The 20339-nt window shown below is 23.1% G+C and overlaps 4 protein-coding genes across 11 annotated transcripts in view; all 4 read right to left on the reverse strand.

The window, feature by feature from the left end:
- Positions 1 to 4558, reverse strand: part of LOC122716322 (ATP-dependent RNA helicase WM6) — a 5326-nt gene extending 768 nt beyond the window's left edge. The window contains exons 1-8 of one of the 3 annotated variants that reach the window (XM_043939294.1): positions 4501 to 4558; positions 3497 to 3725; positions 2867 to 3087; positions 2459 to 2642; positions 2261 to 2379; positions 542 to 673; positions 285 to 431; positions 24 to 161 (exon numbers count right to left, since the gene is read on the reverse strand). In XM_043939294.1, the coding sequence (XP_043795229.1) occupies positions 24 to 161; positions 285 to 431; positions 542 to 673; positions 2261 to 2379; positions 2459 to 2642; positions 2867 to 3087; positions 3497 to 3698 (1143 nt within the window). In that variant the 5' untranslated portion in view covers positions 3699 to 3725; positions 4501 to 4558. Of the gene's footprint in view, positions 1 to 23; positions 162 to 284; positions 432 to 541; positions 674 to 2260; positions 2380 to 2458; positions 2643 to 2866; positions 3088 to 3496; positions 3726 to 4103; positions 4122 to 4236; positions 4258 to 4500 lie in introns of those variants that run through there. The other 2 variants (XM_043939295.1, XM_043939297.1) reach the window with 2 other exon arrangements.
- Positions 4559 to 5161: 603 nt separating this feature from the next.
- LOC122716253 (E3 ubiquitin-protein ligase MARCHF8-like) lies at positions 5162 to 8130 on the reverse strand. 4 transcript variants are annotated; one of them, XM_043939153.1, is made up of 7 exons: positions 7689 to 8126; positions 6935 to 7228; positions 6562 to 6650; positions 6205 to 6385; positions 5816 to 6081; positions 5472 to 5741; positions 5162 to 5382 (listed from the first exon to the last, which is right to left on the reverse strand). In XM_043939153.1, exons 2-6 carry the CDS (start codon positions 7049 to 7051, stop codon positions 5480 to 5482), a joined length of 915 nt encoding a protein of 304 aa, XP_043795088.1. In that variant the 5' UTR covers positions 7052 to 7228; positions 7689 to 8126; the 3' UTR covers positions 5162 to 5382; positions 5472 to 5479. The 4 variants fall into 4 exon arrangements, with proteins under 4 accessions (XP_043795088.1, XP_043795087.1, XP_043795086.1 ...); XM_043939152.1 differs by having other exon boundaries at positions 5162 to 5741; positions 8063 to 8130; XM_043939151.1 differs by having other exon boundaries at positions 5162 to 5741.
- A 1927-nt stretch (positions 8131 to 10057) lies between these two features.
- LOC122716291 (peroxisome biogenesis factor 10-like) lies at positions 10058 to 11097 on the reverse strand. Of its 2 annotated transcripts, none has more exons than XM_043939219.1 (3): positions 10946 to 11097; positions 10498 to 10726; positions 10058 to 10421 (listed from the first exon to the last, which is right to left on the reverse strand). In XM_043939219.1, the coding sequence occupies exons 2-3, from the start codon at positions 10662 to 10664 to the stop codon at positions 10121 to 10123; spliced, it is 468 nt and encodes a 155-aa protein (XP_043795154.1). In that variant the 5' UTR covers positions 10665 to 10726; positions 10946 to 11097; the 3' UTR covers positions 10058 to 10120. The 2 variants fall into 2 exon arrangements, with proteins under 2 accessions (XP_043795154.1, XP_043795153.1); XM_043939218.1 differs by having other exon boundaries at positions 10882 to 11070.
- Positions 11098 to 12368: 1271 nt separating this feature from the next.
- LOC122716329 lies at positions 12369 to 20142 on the reverse strand. 2 transcript variants are annotated; one of them, XM_043939311.1, is made up of 12 exons: positions 19977 to 20142; positions 18827 to 19416; positions 18405 to 18515; positions 18050 to 18300; positions 15761 to 17967; positions 15550 to 15679; positions 14975 to 15472; positions 14766 to 14909; positions 13578 to 14305; positions 13103 to 13504; positions 12777 to 13009; positions 12369 to 12697 (listed from the first exon to the last, which is right to left on the reverse strand). In XM_043939311.1, the coding sequence occupies exons 1-12, from the start codon at positions 20032 to 20034 to the stop codon at positions 12491 to 12493; spliced, it is 5559 nt and encodes a 1852-aa protein (XP_043795246.1). In that variant the 5' UTR covers positions 20035 to 20142; the 3' UTR covers positions 12369 to 12490. The 2 variants fall into 2 exon arrangements, with proteins under 2 accessions (XP_043795246.1, XP_043795247.1); XM_043939312.1 differs by lacking the exons at positions 12369 to 12697; positions 12777 to 13009; positions 13103 to 13504 and having other exon boundaries at positions 13602 to 13663; positions 13741 to 14305.
- Positions 20143 to 20339: the final 197 nt, after the last annotated feature.

Here is a 20339-nt window from a genome sequence, read left to right on the forward strand (position 1 = left end):
TTAAATATCAAATAAATATTAACCTTGGTACCAAAACGACCGGCTCTAGCTACTCGATGTAAGTATGTGTCTGAATCTTCTGGCATATCGTAATTAAATACTATGTTTACACGCTCAATATCCATACCACGTCCAAATAAATTTGTAGCTACAAGAATTCGCTAAAATAATAAGTACTTGTTTGTAATTATTTAGACATAAATAATATATTATACACATAAGTTATATTAAATATTATATTAAATATATATTAAATATATATAAATTTACAATTTGATACTTACTTTTTGGAAATCTTTAAATTGCTGATACCTTGATAATCGTTCTTCTTGAGTCATACCTCTATGTATACCAATTGCAGGAAAATTTTGTTCTGTTAAAAGTTGTGCCAAGGCCATGCACCTTTGTACAGATTTTACAAAGATAACAACCTATAGAATAATTTAAAATAGAAATAAAAATTATAGTGATTTAATATATATAATAAGAATTTTGAACTTAAATTAAAACAATATAATTTAATTGATTTCTGCAGACAAACCTGATTAAATTCAAGTACATCAAGCAATTCAAATAGCTTCTTATTCTTTTCATTTTCTTTAAGTTTCACATAATGTTGTTGTAGACCATGCAACGTGAGTTTCGCTTCATCATCCACATAGACTTCCATGGGCTGCGCAAAGAATGTTTTTTATAAGATTATCTATTTTATTCTAAAGATAATCATACCTTGATAATTTTTATATTCAATATAATATTTTCGTAGATGTGACACATGAAAAAATACTTCAATATTTATTGAAGTTGAAAATGTGATGAAATTTATGAATGAAATTAATTATTAAATGTAAAAAAAATAATTGAAAATAAATTTGAGACGTAAAATGAAAAATTACAAACGAAAATTTAAGAAATGAAACAAATGATATGAAAATGTAAAGTATTTTTTATATAAATGTCCCAATTTCTCCCGCTTCCTTGATAATGGTAATTATATATCAAGTGACTATAAATAAAATGCATTTAGATGATTTCGAGAACTTTCCGCTTGAGCTCTCATTTTTTGCACTTATTTGTCGATCGGATTAGTCATACTGGTTACATACGGTCCGGCGACTTCCATCTCTGGGTAATGCCAACAACGAAAACTCAGCAGTCACCCCAACAGAACTAAGAAGGCGCACCCATGAATGTTCTGTGTCACACATCCGCTGGCCACTCGATGCCAAATCTCTTCTCCCAAATTCTAGTACATTCAGAATATATGCCCAGAATTGGCCTTGATTATTGTTGGTATGCTCATATATCACAAAATTTAATGGCCTCTGGGATATACTTTAACATCGCGATTTAAATAGCTTATAATTCGTGATACACAAACTGATTTATATTTAGTTTTCATATAGGCACGACCAAACTATATATTAACACTTCCATTTTCACTCCTATGAATTGATTACTGACCTCCATTAGCATTTTTTGTAAAATATCAAAATATTGTTGTTTCAATTATAGATAAGACGAACGCGAATAAATTCTAGACATATGGCACATAATTACATTATTGTCATCCTAGCTAACCCCAGTTTCCCATATATCCTCTTGCATCTTCTTTCTTGCGCACTTCTGTCTTCAGGTTGTCTTGAAATCTTCTTGGCCCCCCACCCAATTGGAAACTGCTTTCAATGCTGCTCTAAGTCATTTAAAAATCTACCCTTCCCTTTCACCTGACTGAATCATTTACCCATAAAAATGGTAGAAACATTTTCCACCCAACCCATCCCGATATATATGAATGTTTTCCAACATTCGTATAACATTATACCGAATATCATTTTAATTTTGGTAATATTAATATGCAGCAGACAATTTAAAAAATGTTAACATCGAAGATCGGAACTAAATAAAATATTTTAAAGCATCCTCAACGCCATCTTGATTAATTCAAGAAACGATTTTAAATGAAGATATCGTTCCTTTTACGAGCAGATATTGTCATCCAGTAAATGGAGAAAAACTTTGGAGCAGCAACTCGTTACATTTGAGTTGTAGAACTTGATTTCAATCGAAGACATCGAGGGGCTTTTTCGTTATTGAATTCTGTGTCACTCCTTCAAAGTGTTGTTTAACTAGCCTAACCCGCGGGTGCGCCGTCAACGATATTTATAGTATGGTCTGAGCTTTGTCCTGGGTATGAATACAGGGCCAACGAAGTAGGAGCAATCGAAGATCGAAGTGAAGAGGAAGATTTGTTAATTACATCTTGCATAAATTTTTTGCAGACAGGACGTATCTCCTTGGACAATGTAGCGCTGAACATCATGACTTGTTTGCCGTGTGGAGTGCTTCTAAATATTTCCTGTACGTCCCTACGCATATCTAGAAATAAATTTAAATTATATATTTAATATTCAAGATAAAATTATAAATATATCAAAAGAAATGTCATTTTAAATACCTAATAATTCGAGCATTTTGTCACATTCATCGAGAATAAAGTGCTTCAAATGTTTCAAATTTAATTTTTTATTTCGAACAAGAGCAAGGATGCGACCTGGAGTACCAACAACAATGTGAGGACATGTATTCTTCAGAACTTCTTCATCTTTCTGAATTGGCAAACCACCAAAAAATACTCCAACCTAATAATGTAAACATATTATTTAATATATAAACTATTATTTAATATTAAATTTCTCATATAAAACTGAATTATAATATATATAAGAATCTTCATCAGTGGTAGGTAGTGGTATCAAAAGATGTCACCATTATTTACTCAGATATTTACAATTCATCATATGAAGATTTTGTATTAATTATAATTATAATATAATAAATATAATAAGTTATATTTATAATTTACCTTTACATGAGGCATATATTTACTAAATCTTTCATATTCTTTGCTTATTTGAAAAGCAAGTTCTCGTGTGTGGCACATGACAAGAACATAAACTTGGTTTTCAGTTAATTCTAATTGCTGTAATGTTGCTAATACAAATACAGCAGTTTTTCCCATACCAGATTTTGCTTGACATAATATATCCATGCCAAGAACTGCTTGAGGAATACATTCATGTTGAACTGTAAATAATATTCATGAAAAATTTCTATTTTTTTAAAATGAGAAAAAAATATATTTTATATAATAAATAATCAGTTTATATAAACATATCATTCATGTATAATCTGTTGTCCCTATCAATTATCATCATTTACATACTATAGAGTCCAAAAGTTTGTTTCTAGAAGGAATATATGATTGATTATTTTTAATCAAAGAATTATAATTATATAAAACATTTATAAATAATATCATCATAAATATTATCATATATTTAAATAATTAAAAAGAAATATTCTTATATCATTCTAGTGGTAAAATCTTGAACTCTGCGATAAATAAATGTCTATTTTGATATATGAATTTAAATAAATTAAAAATTTAATATTTTTATATATCACATAATAATGGTATAAATAAATAACAAACCTTCAGATGGATGCTCAAAACCACAATCAATAATTGCGCGTAATATTTCAGGTTTAAGAAGAAAATCTCTAAATCCACTACTGTGAATAGATACATATGTGCCTTTAACTTCTTTTTTAGCAGGTGTATCCCTGCTTCCATCAACTAATTGTTCAGTCTGTTCTTCATCCTCATAATCCAAAAGATCATCGTTATCTGCCATATCTTTTATATATCTGATAAATTATTGCTGAAATTTGAAAAACATAATATATATACATTGCACTTATAATAAAATTTGTATATGTTTCAAATACATTTTCAAATATATAATAATTTAATAGTATTAAATTTATATAATTTTTCATAATTTATAAATTATTCAAAAGTTATTTTATTATTTAAAATAATAATATAAATATATTTTATTTTCAGTATATATAATAAATTTTTTTTTTAAATTTATTTTTAATTAAAAAGAAATTTGATTCAAAATTTAAATACATTATTTATGTATTAGGAATACATTGTTTGAAATATTATAATTCAAATATGCATTCTTCTGTTTTTCTTATTAAGTAAATATTCAATTTTTACATTATGAAAAAATCAATCTACAAAAACTTGCCTCTAACAATAAAAATTATAGAAACTTTACACTCAACGTAACCGCCATTTTAGTGACGCTACACCGTTTTCTTATAAAAAAAAAAAATGAATAGTATAAAATAAATAGAACAAATAAAATTTAATTTTCTTACAAAACATTCATTTTAAGATATAGATGTACACACGTGTATATTCATTTAAAATTACATAATCTATCTTCCATTCATGTATTTAATATATATGATTACAAGATAAACACTTGTGCATCATTTAATTTTCCATCATATAACATAACCAATAATAAAACTATTGTACACTAGTAAAATTGACAATATTCTTAATGCAGTTAAATACATTTTATAAATGGATTGATTATTAATAGATAATTAAATATGGATTACAAATATTCATCTTACCTCCGGATACAGATTTAACAAACTGACGCTCACTGTTACTATAGTCAGTGCATTCGTGTAACTCTTGTAACTATTTCCGGAAAACTAGTGCCACCTATAAAGTTATATTTTATAAACTTTAAATCAAAATGTATATTGAAAATATTCGAAATAATAAATTTTTTACAGAAAAAAATGAAATAAAAAAATTTTGCTATAATTTTATTTATATATTATTTTTTAACACAATATTTAAAGTTTTAAATATAAACATTATAATACAATTACTTGTGAACAACTTCATACTTGCAATAAAAATGGCCGGATATACGTACTATATAATATCTAAATATTTTTTTTTAAAAGCAAATAATATTAATTTAATATTAATATCTTTTACAATTAAGTATTATATATACATCAAAATTTGTCGAATGTTCAAAATTAATTAATTGGTTTTACAAATTTAAAGATAATTTTAAAAGTTTATTTAATTAATGTAAATTAATATATTTATTATTATTTTAGTAGTAAATATCATTATTTCTTTTAATAATTTAAATAAGCATAATCATTTTTAAATTCTTGCAATAAAGAATATTATATTGATATCACATTATCTTAATATTGTAAATGAAAGCTTTAAAAAATGAATGCAGATTTTTATTATAAAAATTAAAAATACTCTTTAAATATGGTAAATTTTATTTAATAACATCACAGATACAATAATTATGTACACAATTGTTGGAGAAAATGTTTAACCTACTGGTTAAACACCTTCAACTATTCCATTGTCAATGTAAGCACTGAAGTACTAAATTCCAGATAAAGGTGCTCCATAAGGGCGGACATTTGACAGTTTCGAAATAGAAACTTCGATTTTCAAAATCGTACTGTGGTCTAGAATTATAACTTTATTCTAGACATTTGCATTATATATTTTTTTTTGCTAATCATTAGTATACAATTAGCAGCCATTTGTATTATACCAATTGTATTATAAGTTGTCTTCAGATGAGGATAATTTATCAAATACATAAAGTTTCAATTGAGCGTCGTGCCTTTGTGGAGGCGCGGCAGAATCCGGTTTTACCATCTGCGAGGCACATGGAGGATCTATGTTACAGGGTAATAAGGAATGATTGAGCTCAGGCATAGAGGCAGTTGGATCTTTTAGAGGCAATGTTACTTCTCTCAAAGAGTCTGTAGGTGAGGGAGGAAGCACCACTTTTTCAGGAGCATTTTGAATAAATATTACTCTAAAAAATGTATAATTAACATAATTTATAAAATTTGTAATTAAATCGAAATAATTAATGTTAATGTTACATACCTGTTAAATGCTCGCCACTTTCTGCATAATGTAATGTATACTTTGCACTGAATATACATAAAAACTAAACCACCTGTAGAACCAATTACAACAACTATTAATTTAGTCCAGAAAGACCAATCTACATATCCACGTCGAGCTTCTTCCACAGATCGTTCAACGAGTACATATAAAGACCAAGCCACACAAAGTGCAGCTACTGCATGAAAAGCAACTGCACACCATAATTTACGAACTTCTAGGGCAGACATTTCAAGTTTTTCCCACTAAAAATTATTAATTATTATTATATATATTTCTTAAAATTAATTATATTGATAAATGATAAATTATAGTTTTATTTCCAAAAAAATATATACAGAATTTATAAAAATATAAAAAAATAATACCTCACAAAATGGTTTTGTTTTAGCATGCATAATAAATGTGAATTTACATAATTCACAAGCACGTGTGTCTGAAGCTTTTATCCATTGTTGAAGGCAAGCTTGATGTACATAGCGTAAACTGCCACTGCAATAACAAGGTGCTAAAAGTGGAGCACCTTCTTCACCTTCACAATGACATATTCTATGATAAGAAAAAAAAATCTGTATATATTATTATGTAAATAAATTAAATATTATTTTAAAACAATTATTTTAATAATATTATAATATATTACTTTAAAAAAATATGTATTAAAAAAGTATTAATTAATTAAACAATTTATAATAAACTTTAATACAATAAACTTGAACATTTACCTGCAAATATCATTGCTTGAAGACAATGTGCTTACTGATGAATGGTAATGATCTGGTATGATTGTAACTACTGTTGGATATGTTGATTCCTAAAAAGAATAAATATAATATATTTATAATATAATATAATAAATATATTCTATTAAATATAACATAATAAAATAACATATAAACATAATAAAATAATATAATAAAATAAAAATTAATTCAAGATCACAAATAAACATATTTTTTTAAAAAAATTTTATTAAAAGAAATAATTTATTAATTTAATAATTATTTTAAGAATATTAAATAAAAAATTTAATGTTTTAGATATAAAAGATATAAAGGAGAAAATATAAAATAAGAAAAAAAATATATCTAAAATTACTTTTGATGTCCATTCTGGTAAACCTTCACCACCAGCAGGGCTATTATTATTGGAAGAACCAAGCGACAGAGGTGGTTGCCGGTCAGGCGGATTAACATTGATCTGATGAACCGGCATCACTCTCTGACCTCAGCAAAGATGTGATCAGTGATAAACAACATTAAACAAACACATCTTAACGAGTGTTCGATAATAATTTTCCATTAGTATCATGTTTAAGCGTAAATTAATAGTTAATTACAAGTTTTTTGTGCCATGACGTTTAATATTTAACTTCAATATGCATTAAAAAACCTGAAATTATAGTATAATTTAAAAAATAATATATAAAACTCAAATATTTGTAATTCTTTTTTCCTTAAAAATATTTACTTCAACATTAATAATTAATTTGTATGAAAAAATAATATAATTATGTGTTACACTTGATTTTTAATAAAATTTATATATATATAGATTATATCGAATAATAAATATATCGAAGATAAATAACACAAGTATTTATTAATTAATTATTTAGTAAAACATTAAATATTTATTTATTATTAAAACTAATTAACAAAGATGAAAAAAATCAAAAAATTTGAATAAATCAAACGATAAATTATGATTTTTTTCATATTCAAATGTTTAATATTTAGCAATAAAAAAGCGATACGTTTATATACAAAACACTGATAATGAGAGAATTAATTAACGAAAAGTATTACATTATGTGTATTTTACCAAAATCACTATCAAACGTAACACTTACAACGGAAAGTATTCGACAAAAAGAAAACAAAGCATTGGCGTCATATACATCTTTTCATTTCCGTGGAAATCACACTAGCAATAAAATGTGTTTAATAATGATAATTGGTTAATAAATATACTATTCACTTTAATTTTAAACGATCATGATTTTTAATAAATTAAATTTTAGTAATTGTCTTAATGTTTTATAAAACACAAAATTAAGTCGATTTTGACACTTCGTTTTGAGTCAATGACACACTATCGAAAACTCATATTCACTGCAGTAAATTGATTAAAATACACAGTTTGAAGTTTAAATTATTTAAAAGTTGTTTATAATTTATCACATTTTGGATGCGCGCGATGAACCATATTAATTTTCAAAATTACCACAAATATTGACTTCATTATGAAGTTTAGTTCTTTTTCCATAAAATTGTATATCTTATTTCCTTGAGACGCCGCCATAATGTAGATGTAGGCGTGGCGTATATATAATTTTGACCAATCCATTGCTCAGAAATGACATTGAATATTATTATACCAACAAACGATTTTAATTCAAATTTAGGATATACAAAAAATAAGGATGAGAAAATTTAAAATAGACATATATTATAATTGCATTAAACAATTTATTTTATTTTTTTTATTATATAACATACATACTTTTTTTGTTAATATAATATTTCATGTTAATATATATTTAATAAAAAAAAGATTCAGATTGAATATTTTCATTAGCTTAAGATTTTAAGTTTGTAATAATTACTATACTTACTATATTATATAACTAAAAAATTATTAAATATCTCTCGAATTATTGTATTTTCATTGATAATTTTATTGATAAAATTATATCTTTTTCATAAAATTCTTTGATAAAAATACAATCCAAAATATTATTTTGTTCTTCACATCTAGAATATGTATCTAAATTATTATTATATACAATTATATAATTGTATATAATTGAGATTATTTGTAATTTGATAAAATATTTTAATTTTAAGATTTTTTATATTTTGTATATTTTTATTAATAATATTAATTTTATAAAAATTAATGAACAAAGTATTAAATGTGTTAGTTGATTTTATTTTTATGAATTCTTATTTTTCAATATGTTTTCTTTAATATTTATTATTTTTAACAAATTTTTATTTTTATATTTGTATTATCTTCTGGTTGAATATTATATAAAAATTCTTGTTTATTTTTAAATTCAAAATAATTATATTACTCTTCTTTTATTTTTCTTGAAAATTTTTTAAGAAAATATTAGTATTAGTATATATTATATTGTCTTCCATTTATATTATATAATTATGATTTTTGATATTATAGTGGACTTTATATGTATTTTTATAAAATTTGTAATTTAAATTAAGATTATTTATATTATTTTTTTCATTATCTTTTAATTCATTATCAAATTACTTTAAAGGGATTACAAATAATGATTATTCTATGTAATTTTCATCTTTACATTGAAAAACACTTTTAGATCGACTATGATAATTATTCATAATTTTATGAAAATATATATGAATGTTAAGTTTTTGAGAATTTATTTTACTTTATATTTTTACTGATAAGAATTTTAGGATCTAAAAAAAAAAAATAATGATCTAATATTTCTTTTAATTTATCTAGAATATTTAAAAAAACTTACCAAAATTTTGAGTTGATTTATTTGTAAATAATTTTCCAGCTAAAAAATCAGCTATAAAATAAATAATATTATTAAAAAATATATAATATAAAAAATATAATTATTAATTGATTGAAATAATATTCACCTGCCATTCCAATTATAGTTCCTCCAAAGAAATATGATATATGATTTTCTTGTTGTAGTTTTTTTTTAACATTTTGAAATTTTAATTATATTAATAATAATATATCAAATTATTTAATAATTGTTAATTTGTCCAATTCAATTAAATATAAAAGATAGAATATTCTATTATGTTAAACATATAAAAGACATTTCAAGGTGATTTAAGAAGAAATATAAACATTGAATATATTTGTTGAATGTAATAAAATACATTGAAGCAGATATACTTATAGTTTTTATAAATTATTGTAATTATTTAAAATTTCTTAAATTTTAAATATCTTAAATTCATAAATTTAAGATATTGCAATAAACTAAATTACTATAGTAAATATATTAAAATAAAATAATATAGTAAATATATAAAATAAATCAAAGTATGTTTTTTATATAACTAAATATAATTATATTTATATAATTATATAATTATATTTATATTGAATAATTGAAAGTATATAATAATAGAATTATTATTGAATATTAATGTTATAATATTACTAATTTATTTTTTTATTTGGATAAAATATATATAATCAGATCAAATTATATTTGTTCATTATATCATACATATAAAAATGAAAGTAAATAAATATGACAAACAAAAACTATAATAAATGTATACGAGTACAAGATTGCTGTTTAATAATTTTTTGACATATTGGGCATTTTTTAGCTCTACGTAAAGCTAAGTTTAAACATTGTGTGCAAAATATATGTCCACAAGGAGTACATGTTGGTTTCATTTTAGAAGATAATTGTTCATAACATATTGGACAAGTCAAAACAATTGAATTTCCTTCATTAGAATCATCAACATAATATATTAATTCATTTTTCTCTGTAGTATTAATATTATCTAAATCTATAATTTCCATTGCTTCTTTACATGTATTCTCATGTATTTCTCTAAAATAATTTTTAATTTTAAATAAATTCATTGAAATATTTTTAAAATTATAATTAATAATGTAACAATACATACATAATAGAATCTTGAAGCTGTGTTAATTTTGGTTTGCGTTTTCGTGGTTTAGTTGTATTATTATTAGATATATTTTTATTTCGTAAAACATTTCTATTTCGTAATCTTAAAGATTTATCAATTGGTGAATCTACTGTTAAATCAATATAATCAATTGGATCTGACATATTTTGTCAATTTCCTCTTTTTGTTGTTATTTGTAGGATATATGCATGCATAAGCACATATACTATAATACAAAAATTAAAAATTTAAAAATTTAAATCGTATTGAATCTTCTTATCATGTTTATAAATATTTAAATAGTAAATAATTGAAAATAAATAATTTAAAATAATATCAATTGAAATCATTAAAAGTTATATTTTTATCTAATTGTATTACCTTAACTTTCTTGAAATAATATCAGGCGTTTTAAATTAATAAAGAAAATACTTTTAGGCAGTACCTTACAAATTGATTCCAGAAATTTACCAGTTCCTATAATATAGACAGTTACAGACTCAAAAAGTTTTTCGATAGTTTATCGATACATTCTCCCTATCGATAACTCGATTTTTATTCATATATTACGAGTTTCAGATAATCAAATATATAAAGTTTAAAATACAAAATAAAAAAAAAAGGGAAAAATTAAAAATCAATTGCATATTTATATAAATATATATATTGGAAAAATACATATAAATATATTTCAGTTTTAATAATACTTCTGGGGGAAGAGGATAGATTTTCATTTATGCAAAAATTTGGCGCTGTAGTGTTTCTAACCTTTATATTGTCGAAAGATATTCATTGAAAATATTATTATACATAATTTAATAAAAAATATAAAATAAAATATATATAAAATAATTTATTCTATTCAATATTATTATATAATAATCATTTTGTATTGCTATATTTTATTACTATATGTATTTTATGATATAATCAGATTTAAAATTAAAAAAAAAATTTTGTATACTTTTCATGATATACACACATGCATATATATACGCATGCACAAAATACATGATTTGAAATTTAAATTTTAATTTTTGTATGATTTTTTAAAAAATTGAGCGTAAAATATAATAAAATTATGCATTTTAATTATATTAATAGTTTTTAATTGTATACAGAAATGATATAAAAGATCTAATGACATGACTTTATATAATATTATATATACATATACAAATACTTAATATATATATACATATATAAACTGATTTAATATATATATAAAAGTATTTATAAAATATATACATAAAAGAATATAATACAATTTTGTTATATTATTTGCATAAAATTTAATAAAATTTAAAAGCACTTCTATAAGTTTTCTAAATAAATTTAAAAATTTAAAACTTTCACTATATACATAAAATAATATATAACCTTTTTTTTTTATATAAAATTAAAAAATTTGTTATTGTAAATATTTATAAACAATATTCTTACAATTCTTATTTGTTTTTATTCAGTTTTTTATCAATTAATATTATTATTGTTTTATTATAATCTTTTATATAGAAAGTTATATAATAATATTTTATATTTGAACTTATTTATCTTTTAATTATTGTAAGATTTTATAATTCATATAAATATATATATATATAGTTTTGAAGAATATAAGAAATTTCAACTTATTAATTTATCAACAATTATAAATAATAATAATAAAATTGAATTTCTTTTAATTTAATTTAATTCAAATTGTGTTTATATTATTTATTAAACAAATTTTAATCATTTTTACGATTATTATTTTGTTTATATTAATGAGTGAATGATTTATAATTTTAATTATATAAAAACATGATTTGATAATTTTCAAATGTTTATAAAATGGACGGTTAAATTTTATATAATACTTAAAAAAATATTAATATATTTTAAATGTTTTATATAAAATATTTATAAAATATCTGATTAAAACATAAATGATAAAGGAAATATTATCTTTGGTTATTATATAGAATAATGAACTAAGTTGTATCATTGGTTAATGAATGTTTCGATTGCTTTTATTACGATTACGTAATAATGATGCATCCAAAAGAGAATAAGTACCAGGTTCAAACACTGGCGGATATTCAAGACCAGGATAATCAGGCGGTGGTGACGTAGGTGGTGGTATATAAGGTAACGTCGGTGGTATTAATGAGTTTCTATTTATATATTCTTTTTGAAAAGATTGAGTTGCATTATCCTAAAAATAAATATTTATATTTTAATATATCGTTATAATTATTAATATAATATTTACTATATTTATTTAAATTACATACTTTTGATATTAAATTTGCAGTACATAATGAAGATGTGTCTGAACTCCAATCATTAACTGAACTAACTGAACTAAAACTTTGACTGAGAGTATGAGAATTATTTCCATTGAAAGGATTAACTAATTGGTTGAGTCCACTATCATTAGCATTCTGATTATTTGAATGATTTGTTGATTGGCTTGATTGATTATAACATTTTTCTCTAAATAAAGCTCTATGTAATTTTGGTGATCCTATAAATAATATATATTATATTATAATTTTTATAATTGAAATTTATAATTATTATATAATATAATATATAATTATATATATTATTTATTTACCTAATAAGGTTTTTTGTGTTTCCTTAGGTAAATCAAATGTAGATGATTTTTGCTGATATTTATTACTAAATAAATTTTTCAAACGATTTGTTTTTTGAACTTGTTCACTTTTATCTAAGTGCATTTCAAATGCAGCAGTCATTCCTTCTTGTTCGAACGGAGAAGTTGGTATAGGAGGAGGTTGATACTGAGCTACATTTTTTAAACGGATTTTGTCATAATTAATGTTCTTTTTATCAACTCGTCGTAAAGAGTCTAACCAATGCTTATCTGAAGAAATATGATCACGTCGAATTGTTAGGTTGAAACTTCCTTTGCGACTAACGGATACATTTTTTTTTCCGCGTTGTAAAGTTTGATAAAAAGTATGAAACGTAAAATCGTTATTAGATTCAGATGAATCTAAAAAAAAAAAATAATAATATTAATCTTACAATATATATAAAATAATTATTATATAAGTGATAAAATTTACCATTATTTTGAGTGAGTGATCTTGATGTTGGTTTTACATCTTCTGATAAATTATTGATATTTTTTGGCAAATAATAATCATACGATCTAGAAATATCATGATTACTTGAAGATTGTGCTTGATTTATATAAATATTAGTATTATATTCGCAAGTCAAGCTCACTTGTCTCTTAGATCTATCGATAGTATCTGATTTATTATGACTCAAAGATGTTATTTGTCGTTCATCTGTAGTAGTTTTACAATGAATTGAATTATATGATTTCATTTGCTGAAACTTTAATCCATCTGACAATTTTTTTTTGTCAATATAACAAAGTTCATTTGATTTTTTATGAACTGATTTTGATAATTCTTCTTTATATTCGCTTTTTTTTGAATCTAAATCTCCGCTAAATTGCCGCATTGTGTGAATATTGTCCATATTTCGTGAATAATCATACAAAACAGTATTCATCATTACTTCATCATTATTTTTATTTCGAGTATGAACATCATTATTGAAATTTCCATCAGCAACAATTTTACTTTGTTCATTAATTGTCTCATTATCATGAAAATTTCTATGCTGAATATGAACATGATCATTAGTTAAAGGTGTCACTCGTGGTGATGCAGCTCTTGTTCTAGCAACTTGTCTTTGATCTTCTTGTGGTAGCAACATAAATTCTTCTAATGTAATGATACCTTGCACATCTTCTGGTCTTCTATTTTTGTTATTGAGACACCTGAATATTAAATATTTATTTTATTTTTAATTATTAAATATAATTTATTTTATCAAATTTAATATGATAAAAAATTTTATACATATATATATATATATATATATACTTTGTTACAATCATATATATATATATATATATATATATGAATGTTTAAAAAACATGCTCTAAATTAATTAAGGATAGTGTATAGGAAAATAGTTAAAATAAGGAAAACATGCACAAAATATATACATATAAAATAAATTCAATCAATATCTTTCTTTATTTAATTATTTTATTATAGAATAAAATATCACAATATTTTCAATTGTTATTATTTTTTAATTAAAAATTCATTTCTATATGTTCATAAAAATAAATGAATATAATAATTTAAGTTTAATAGAATTTTTAAAACTTATATATCACATGTTTAACACATAAGATTATATTAGTTTTAGAGCATGCAACAAACTGTTACCTGTCTGTGGTACGTCTATAATCATTCATATCTTGAATATTATTTGATATATCGGTTGTACTATGAGATGCATATAATCCATAAAATGTACTTCCTGCTATTGTCATTTGTAAATCTGGCGAATTTGGAACAGAATCTTGTTTTCTAAAAAAAAAAATTCATATTTTATCTCTATTTTAAATAAAATATTTCATATTAAATGATCTTACTTATTAGGTATAGATGTAGGAAGAACTCTTCTATAACTTCTAAATTGTGCAGTTGGAACAGGTACATTGTGATTTCTTGTACCAAGAAATTTCAAATATTTTCTATCTAAACTAGCACCATTGATTTCATGATCCTTATATATAGAACAATCTTTACGAACAACTTTTTTTAATGATCCAAATGGTTTTTCGAAATTTGGTTTATGTTCCGTAGTATGAACATTTTTAACTTTACTTTTTTGTTCACAGTCACTTTCATCTGTTTCGCTGAAAAGAGCACTACTTCTATTGTGACTATCCGCACCTAAAGTTGCTTTATTAATTGCATCTACCCATAAGGCGAGAAAGTCTTCAGTATCTGCAGCAAAATAAAATACTGTTCCTGTATGATAAACTTTAAACGCATATTTTCTTGATTTTACTTCAGCAGCTCGTGATACAGTAAATCCGGTTAAAGCTATGAGACAGTCTGCTTTTATACTGTTTCGTGCCTTAAACCTATATTAAAAATGAAATTAAATAAATATTTGTAAAAAAAAATGTATAAATTTAAAAATTTATTATTATTAACAAACCTATATAATGAAGAACATTTTAAAACAAACCAAGCTTTTGCCCAAGCACCACCTGCTCCTCTTGTACGATATGTTAACCATCCTTCTAAATCACCTGTGCCTATATCTTTAACAGAAATATTTCTTTTCCCTAATTAAAAAATGATATAAAAATTAATAAGTATTTAAAAATTAATATATATTTATTAAATATGTATTATAAATTAATTACTTGCAAATAATATGCTTCGTTTTCTATTACTTCTTGGACTATTACTTGAAGATTTACTTAAACTTCCATGTAATCCAATACTTCTGGCTACCATCATAGCTTTATTAACTACACCTTTTTCAAAACTTTTTTCTTTCTCAAATACTTTAGATTTATGATCTAAAAATTGCTTTGAAGAACATGAACCATCTGGTGAATCCATATTTTGAGAATAACACTCAGTATTATTATAATATTCCATTGTTGAATTAGTATATATAGATTTCTCAATAGTAGGTTCATACTTATCACAGATAAACTTAGTTTCTTTTACTTGCTTATCATTGTTTTCTAAATATATAGAATCTAAATTAGTTCTAAGTTCATTATCTGAAGTATCATCAATAAATTCTAATTTTTCTGTAAAATTATTACAAGCATCAAAATAATTTTGTCTATCTTGATCTAATAAATTATTTTTGATATGATTTTCCATAAAATATTCTGCATTTCTTAAGTCTTTTTTAACATTACAATTTTCTGATATATATTTTTCATAATTTTCACATATCTTTGAAGTATTAGTTATAGATGTATCCACTGCTAATTTTGAATAATATTTACGTGGTGGTGGATCTGGAGGTATTAAATGAGATCTAGCTTCTAATTTCTTATTACATTCACTTTTTAGTTCTACACAAGATTGTATTGCATTTTCTTGAATAATTAAATTTTCAGCTTTTACATTATCATTTTGTATTTTTTGACAAAAATGAATATGAGGAATGTTTTGAGTAATATTATTATAAATTTTTGTATTATCTTCTGTAGTATTCAGATCATTATTTGTACATATTTGTCCACGAGTTTGAATATTTTCTTTTAATAATGTATTAGGTTTTTTTTCCATTAATTTCATATGTTCTATTGAAGCACAATGATTTGATCCATTAAACATTTGATGAATTTTTCCAAATTTATTTAAATTTGAATTACTATTTTGATTATTATTTTCTATAAAATTATTTATTGATTCTACTTTATCTTCGTTTTTATGATTTAAACTTGAATTTGCAAAAATTTCAGTGTTATATATTACTGACATGTTCCCTGCTTCAGTCAAATTCTTTGTAATATTTTTATCATATTTATTTACTTCAGTGTTAATATATTCATTATTGCTTTGGTTATTTTCTATACTGATTTCATGATTTGTAATTATTTTATATATAGGAATTGAATATTCAGATGATTTTTCAGAACATTCTTTTTCTTCATTATCTTGCATAATATATTTATCAATATTACTATTTTTTTGAATATTATTATCAAAATTTATTTGAATACTTTGTTTTTGATCACCAATATCTTCTAATTTTTGTTGATCTTCGAAATTTGCAGAAGACAATTGTACATCAGTCTTATTTAATTCATTGCTTACATTATTTGTAGATAATTCTAATGCATAAAATAATTTTTGCTTTCTATCTTCTATATTGTCAACATCCATTGAATCATATGCTGGTGTACTATAACTTTTATCTAATTTTCCTCTCTCTTTACCACTATTTATATTAAGTTCTTTACTGCTTACTGTATTTTTAGTATTACTATGTTTATCCCTAATAAAATTGTTGCATTCGTCTAAAGGCACATTTGTATCACTCAAGTTATTGTTATTGGTAACATTAACAGGCATTTGAGAAATTTGTTTGGATATATTTATATTACTACATAATTCTTCTTGAATAATTTTACATGTATCTTTTTTTTCATGAATTAAATTGATAGTATTACCTATTTGAGAAACATCATGTTTCATAGATTTATCTTGAAATTGTATTTTCTTATCATCATTTTGTCCCTCATTTTTCTTTTTTCTTTTGTTTTGTTCTATATTTATACACGTTTGTGATCGTATAGTTGATGGTACATTATCTAAACCATGAGCACAAGATGCTGCTTTATCCCGTAATTGAGAACTTGTATTATGTTCTTGTTTCAATTCTTTCCAAAATTGTTCTATATCAATTCCATGTTTAGTAGTAGGACTAGCACCAGTTATAGTAGCTCGTCTTTGAACTGAATTTCTTGGTTTTGTAGAATATAATCGAATAGACAAAGGTGGTTCTGTTTCACTATCTGAGTCACTACTATCTATGATCATTGTGTCTAAAATATTAACAGTATCTAAAATATTTGTAGGTTCTGGCCTGGAATTCTTTGGCCTAAAAAAATTAAAAAATTTATATTAAAAATTAAATTTCATATTTTTATAAAAATATAAATATATACATGAGTATAAATAACCTTGGTAATGGCATTGTAAAATCTGGTATAGTTAATAATTCTGGTCTTGGTGAAGGAAGATTGTGTTGCCATCGTGTAGTATAAGATATTTTTTTATTGCTTGGAAGTCGATATGGTTTTATGTAAATTTGACCATATACTTTTGTGTGTCTTGGTCTACGTTTTAATGTTAATAATATTTCTGCAGGACTTTCACGAAATAATTCTAAAAGATTTTTTCGTTCCCAACCAACTACAGTCTGATAATTTACCTGAAATATATTTGAATTAAATTATATATTTAAATTATTTAAAATTATTATTTAAAATTATTTAAAAAAAAAATAAAAATTTAATTGAGAAAAAGAAAAATCACTTGAACAATTTCATCTCCTTCTTCCATTTTACCACATTGATGTGCAGCTGATCCAAATTTAATTTCAGCAATCTGATGAGCTCCATGAAAAGATGGTAAAATATAAAATCCCTACAAAATAAAATAATTTTCAATTTTGATTTTTTATACTTATTATAAAAGTTATTATTTTTACAATATCTTTACTGTATGATACAAAACATTTATCTAAATAAGAAGTTAAGTGTTGAATGAATAATTATACTTTTATTAATAAAGGATGTAACAGATAATTTTTTCTATAATGATTATAAAATATGTTATTTTATGATTTATGTTAAATATTTAATATATATTTTATATATATTATTTATTGTATCATTAATTATAAATATATCTAAAAATAAAATAAAAGAAAATTATTAATTTTATATTAAACTTACTAAATCATCTCCTGGCCTTTTTTTTAATGTTGCTAAATCTAAACTAGCAGGTTGTAATATCATAGGATCAGAAATATCTTGTATTATATAATCTGCCAATTTTGCTAATTGTCCACAAGTTGTTCTAATTTCTTCTATTGGTTTTTCTGCAAATCTATCTCTTTGTGCACATGTAGCCATTTCTAAAGCTAGTTTCATTAATTCAACTTTTTTTTCATTATATTCCAATTGTCCACTAAAGGGAGATCGATCAAGCCATCTTATTAATGGTTTTACAGCCATTATAACTGATGCTACATCTGATAATGTTTGAGTTGTAACAGGTTTAGAATCTGTTTGGCGAGATAATTCATTTTGTAAACTATGTGCTTGACAAGACAACCGCAATGCCAATAATTGAAGATTTTCACGATCAAGTTCATAATGAAAATTTCTTAAATATTCTACAGCTTCAAGAATAATTTCTTGATGACCAAGTTTTAATACTCCAAGATGTTCTAGATCTTCAGGTCTCAAACTTAATAATTGTTGTCCATTGACACTATGATTTGTAAAGCTATGCACATATGGAAGAACAGAATTATCTAAACCTAAAATAAGAACCATTTTTTAAAAAAATTATAAAAGTATGAAAAAACTATAAAAAAACTTAAAAAAACTATGAAAGTATGAAACAGCAATATCTTAATTAATAATAAATGAATTTAAATAAATCATAAAATTATAGAAAAAAAGTAATTTATATTTTTGTCTTTAATAATTATTCATATAATTGTATAATTTTATTCTTTTATTTTATTTATTTTGAAATTAATAATAATTAAAAATTCATAAATATTAATGTAAATTTAGAAATTATAGAATATTTAAATAATATTACTATAGTTATGAAATACTTTTAGAAAAAATTGAATGTCATTAAAGATTTTTTGTACATAAAAATGTACAAAATTATGTGATTAAATCAATTAATTATTTTACACATGAACTAAAATGATTGATTAAAAAGAAAGAGACAAAAGGGATGCGGGCGTATACTGTAAACGTTTCACACGCAATTTTCGATCCGTTATATTTGCAAATAATAAATTTGTTTCTGAAAATATATCAGTAAATATTCTGATTTCAAAGAAAATTCGATTTTTCACACCTTTCAACCATTCGCACACTTGCTCAGTTTTCCATTCAGCGACATTAACATACGCCATGACCTGATCATATATTAATTCACAAAATGCTAAAGATTCTTTTCGCCTTTAGTTGTTCTAATTTTCTCTATTGCCCCGTCGATAATTGTTAAGTATTTGATTCAACATTAACTATGCACTACATGATAGTTCAAGATAATTATGTTATGCTACGCTTTGATCGTTTATGTGCTGACAACATTAAAAATGAATGTCAACATTCTCTGAAAATACAAAATTTATTATTTGTTCAATAAAAATGAAAATAATGCTCTTCTATTATTTTTAGTATATTAATATATATTTTGATAAAACATTATAATATA

Source organism: Apis laboriosa, unplaced genomic scaffold (genome assembly GCF_014066325.1).
Source record: "Apis laboriosa isolate Shangri-la unplaced genomic scaffold, ASM1406632v1 scaffold43_cov150, whole genome shotgun sequence".
Taxonomy (NCBI): Eukaryota; Metazoa; Arthropoda; class Insecta; order Hymenoptera; family Apidae; genus Apis; species Apis laboriosa.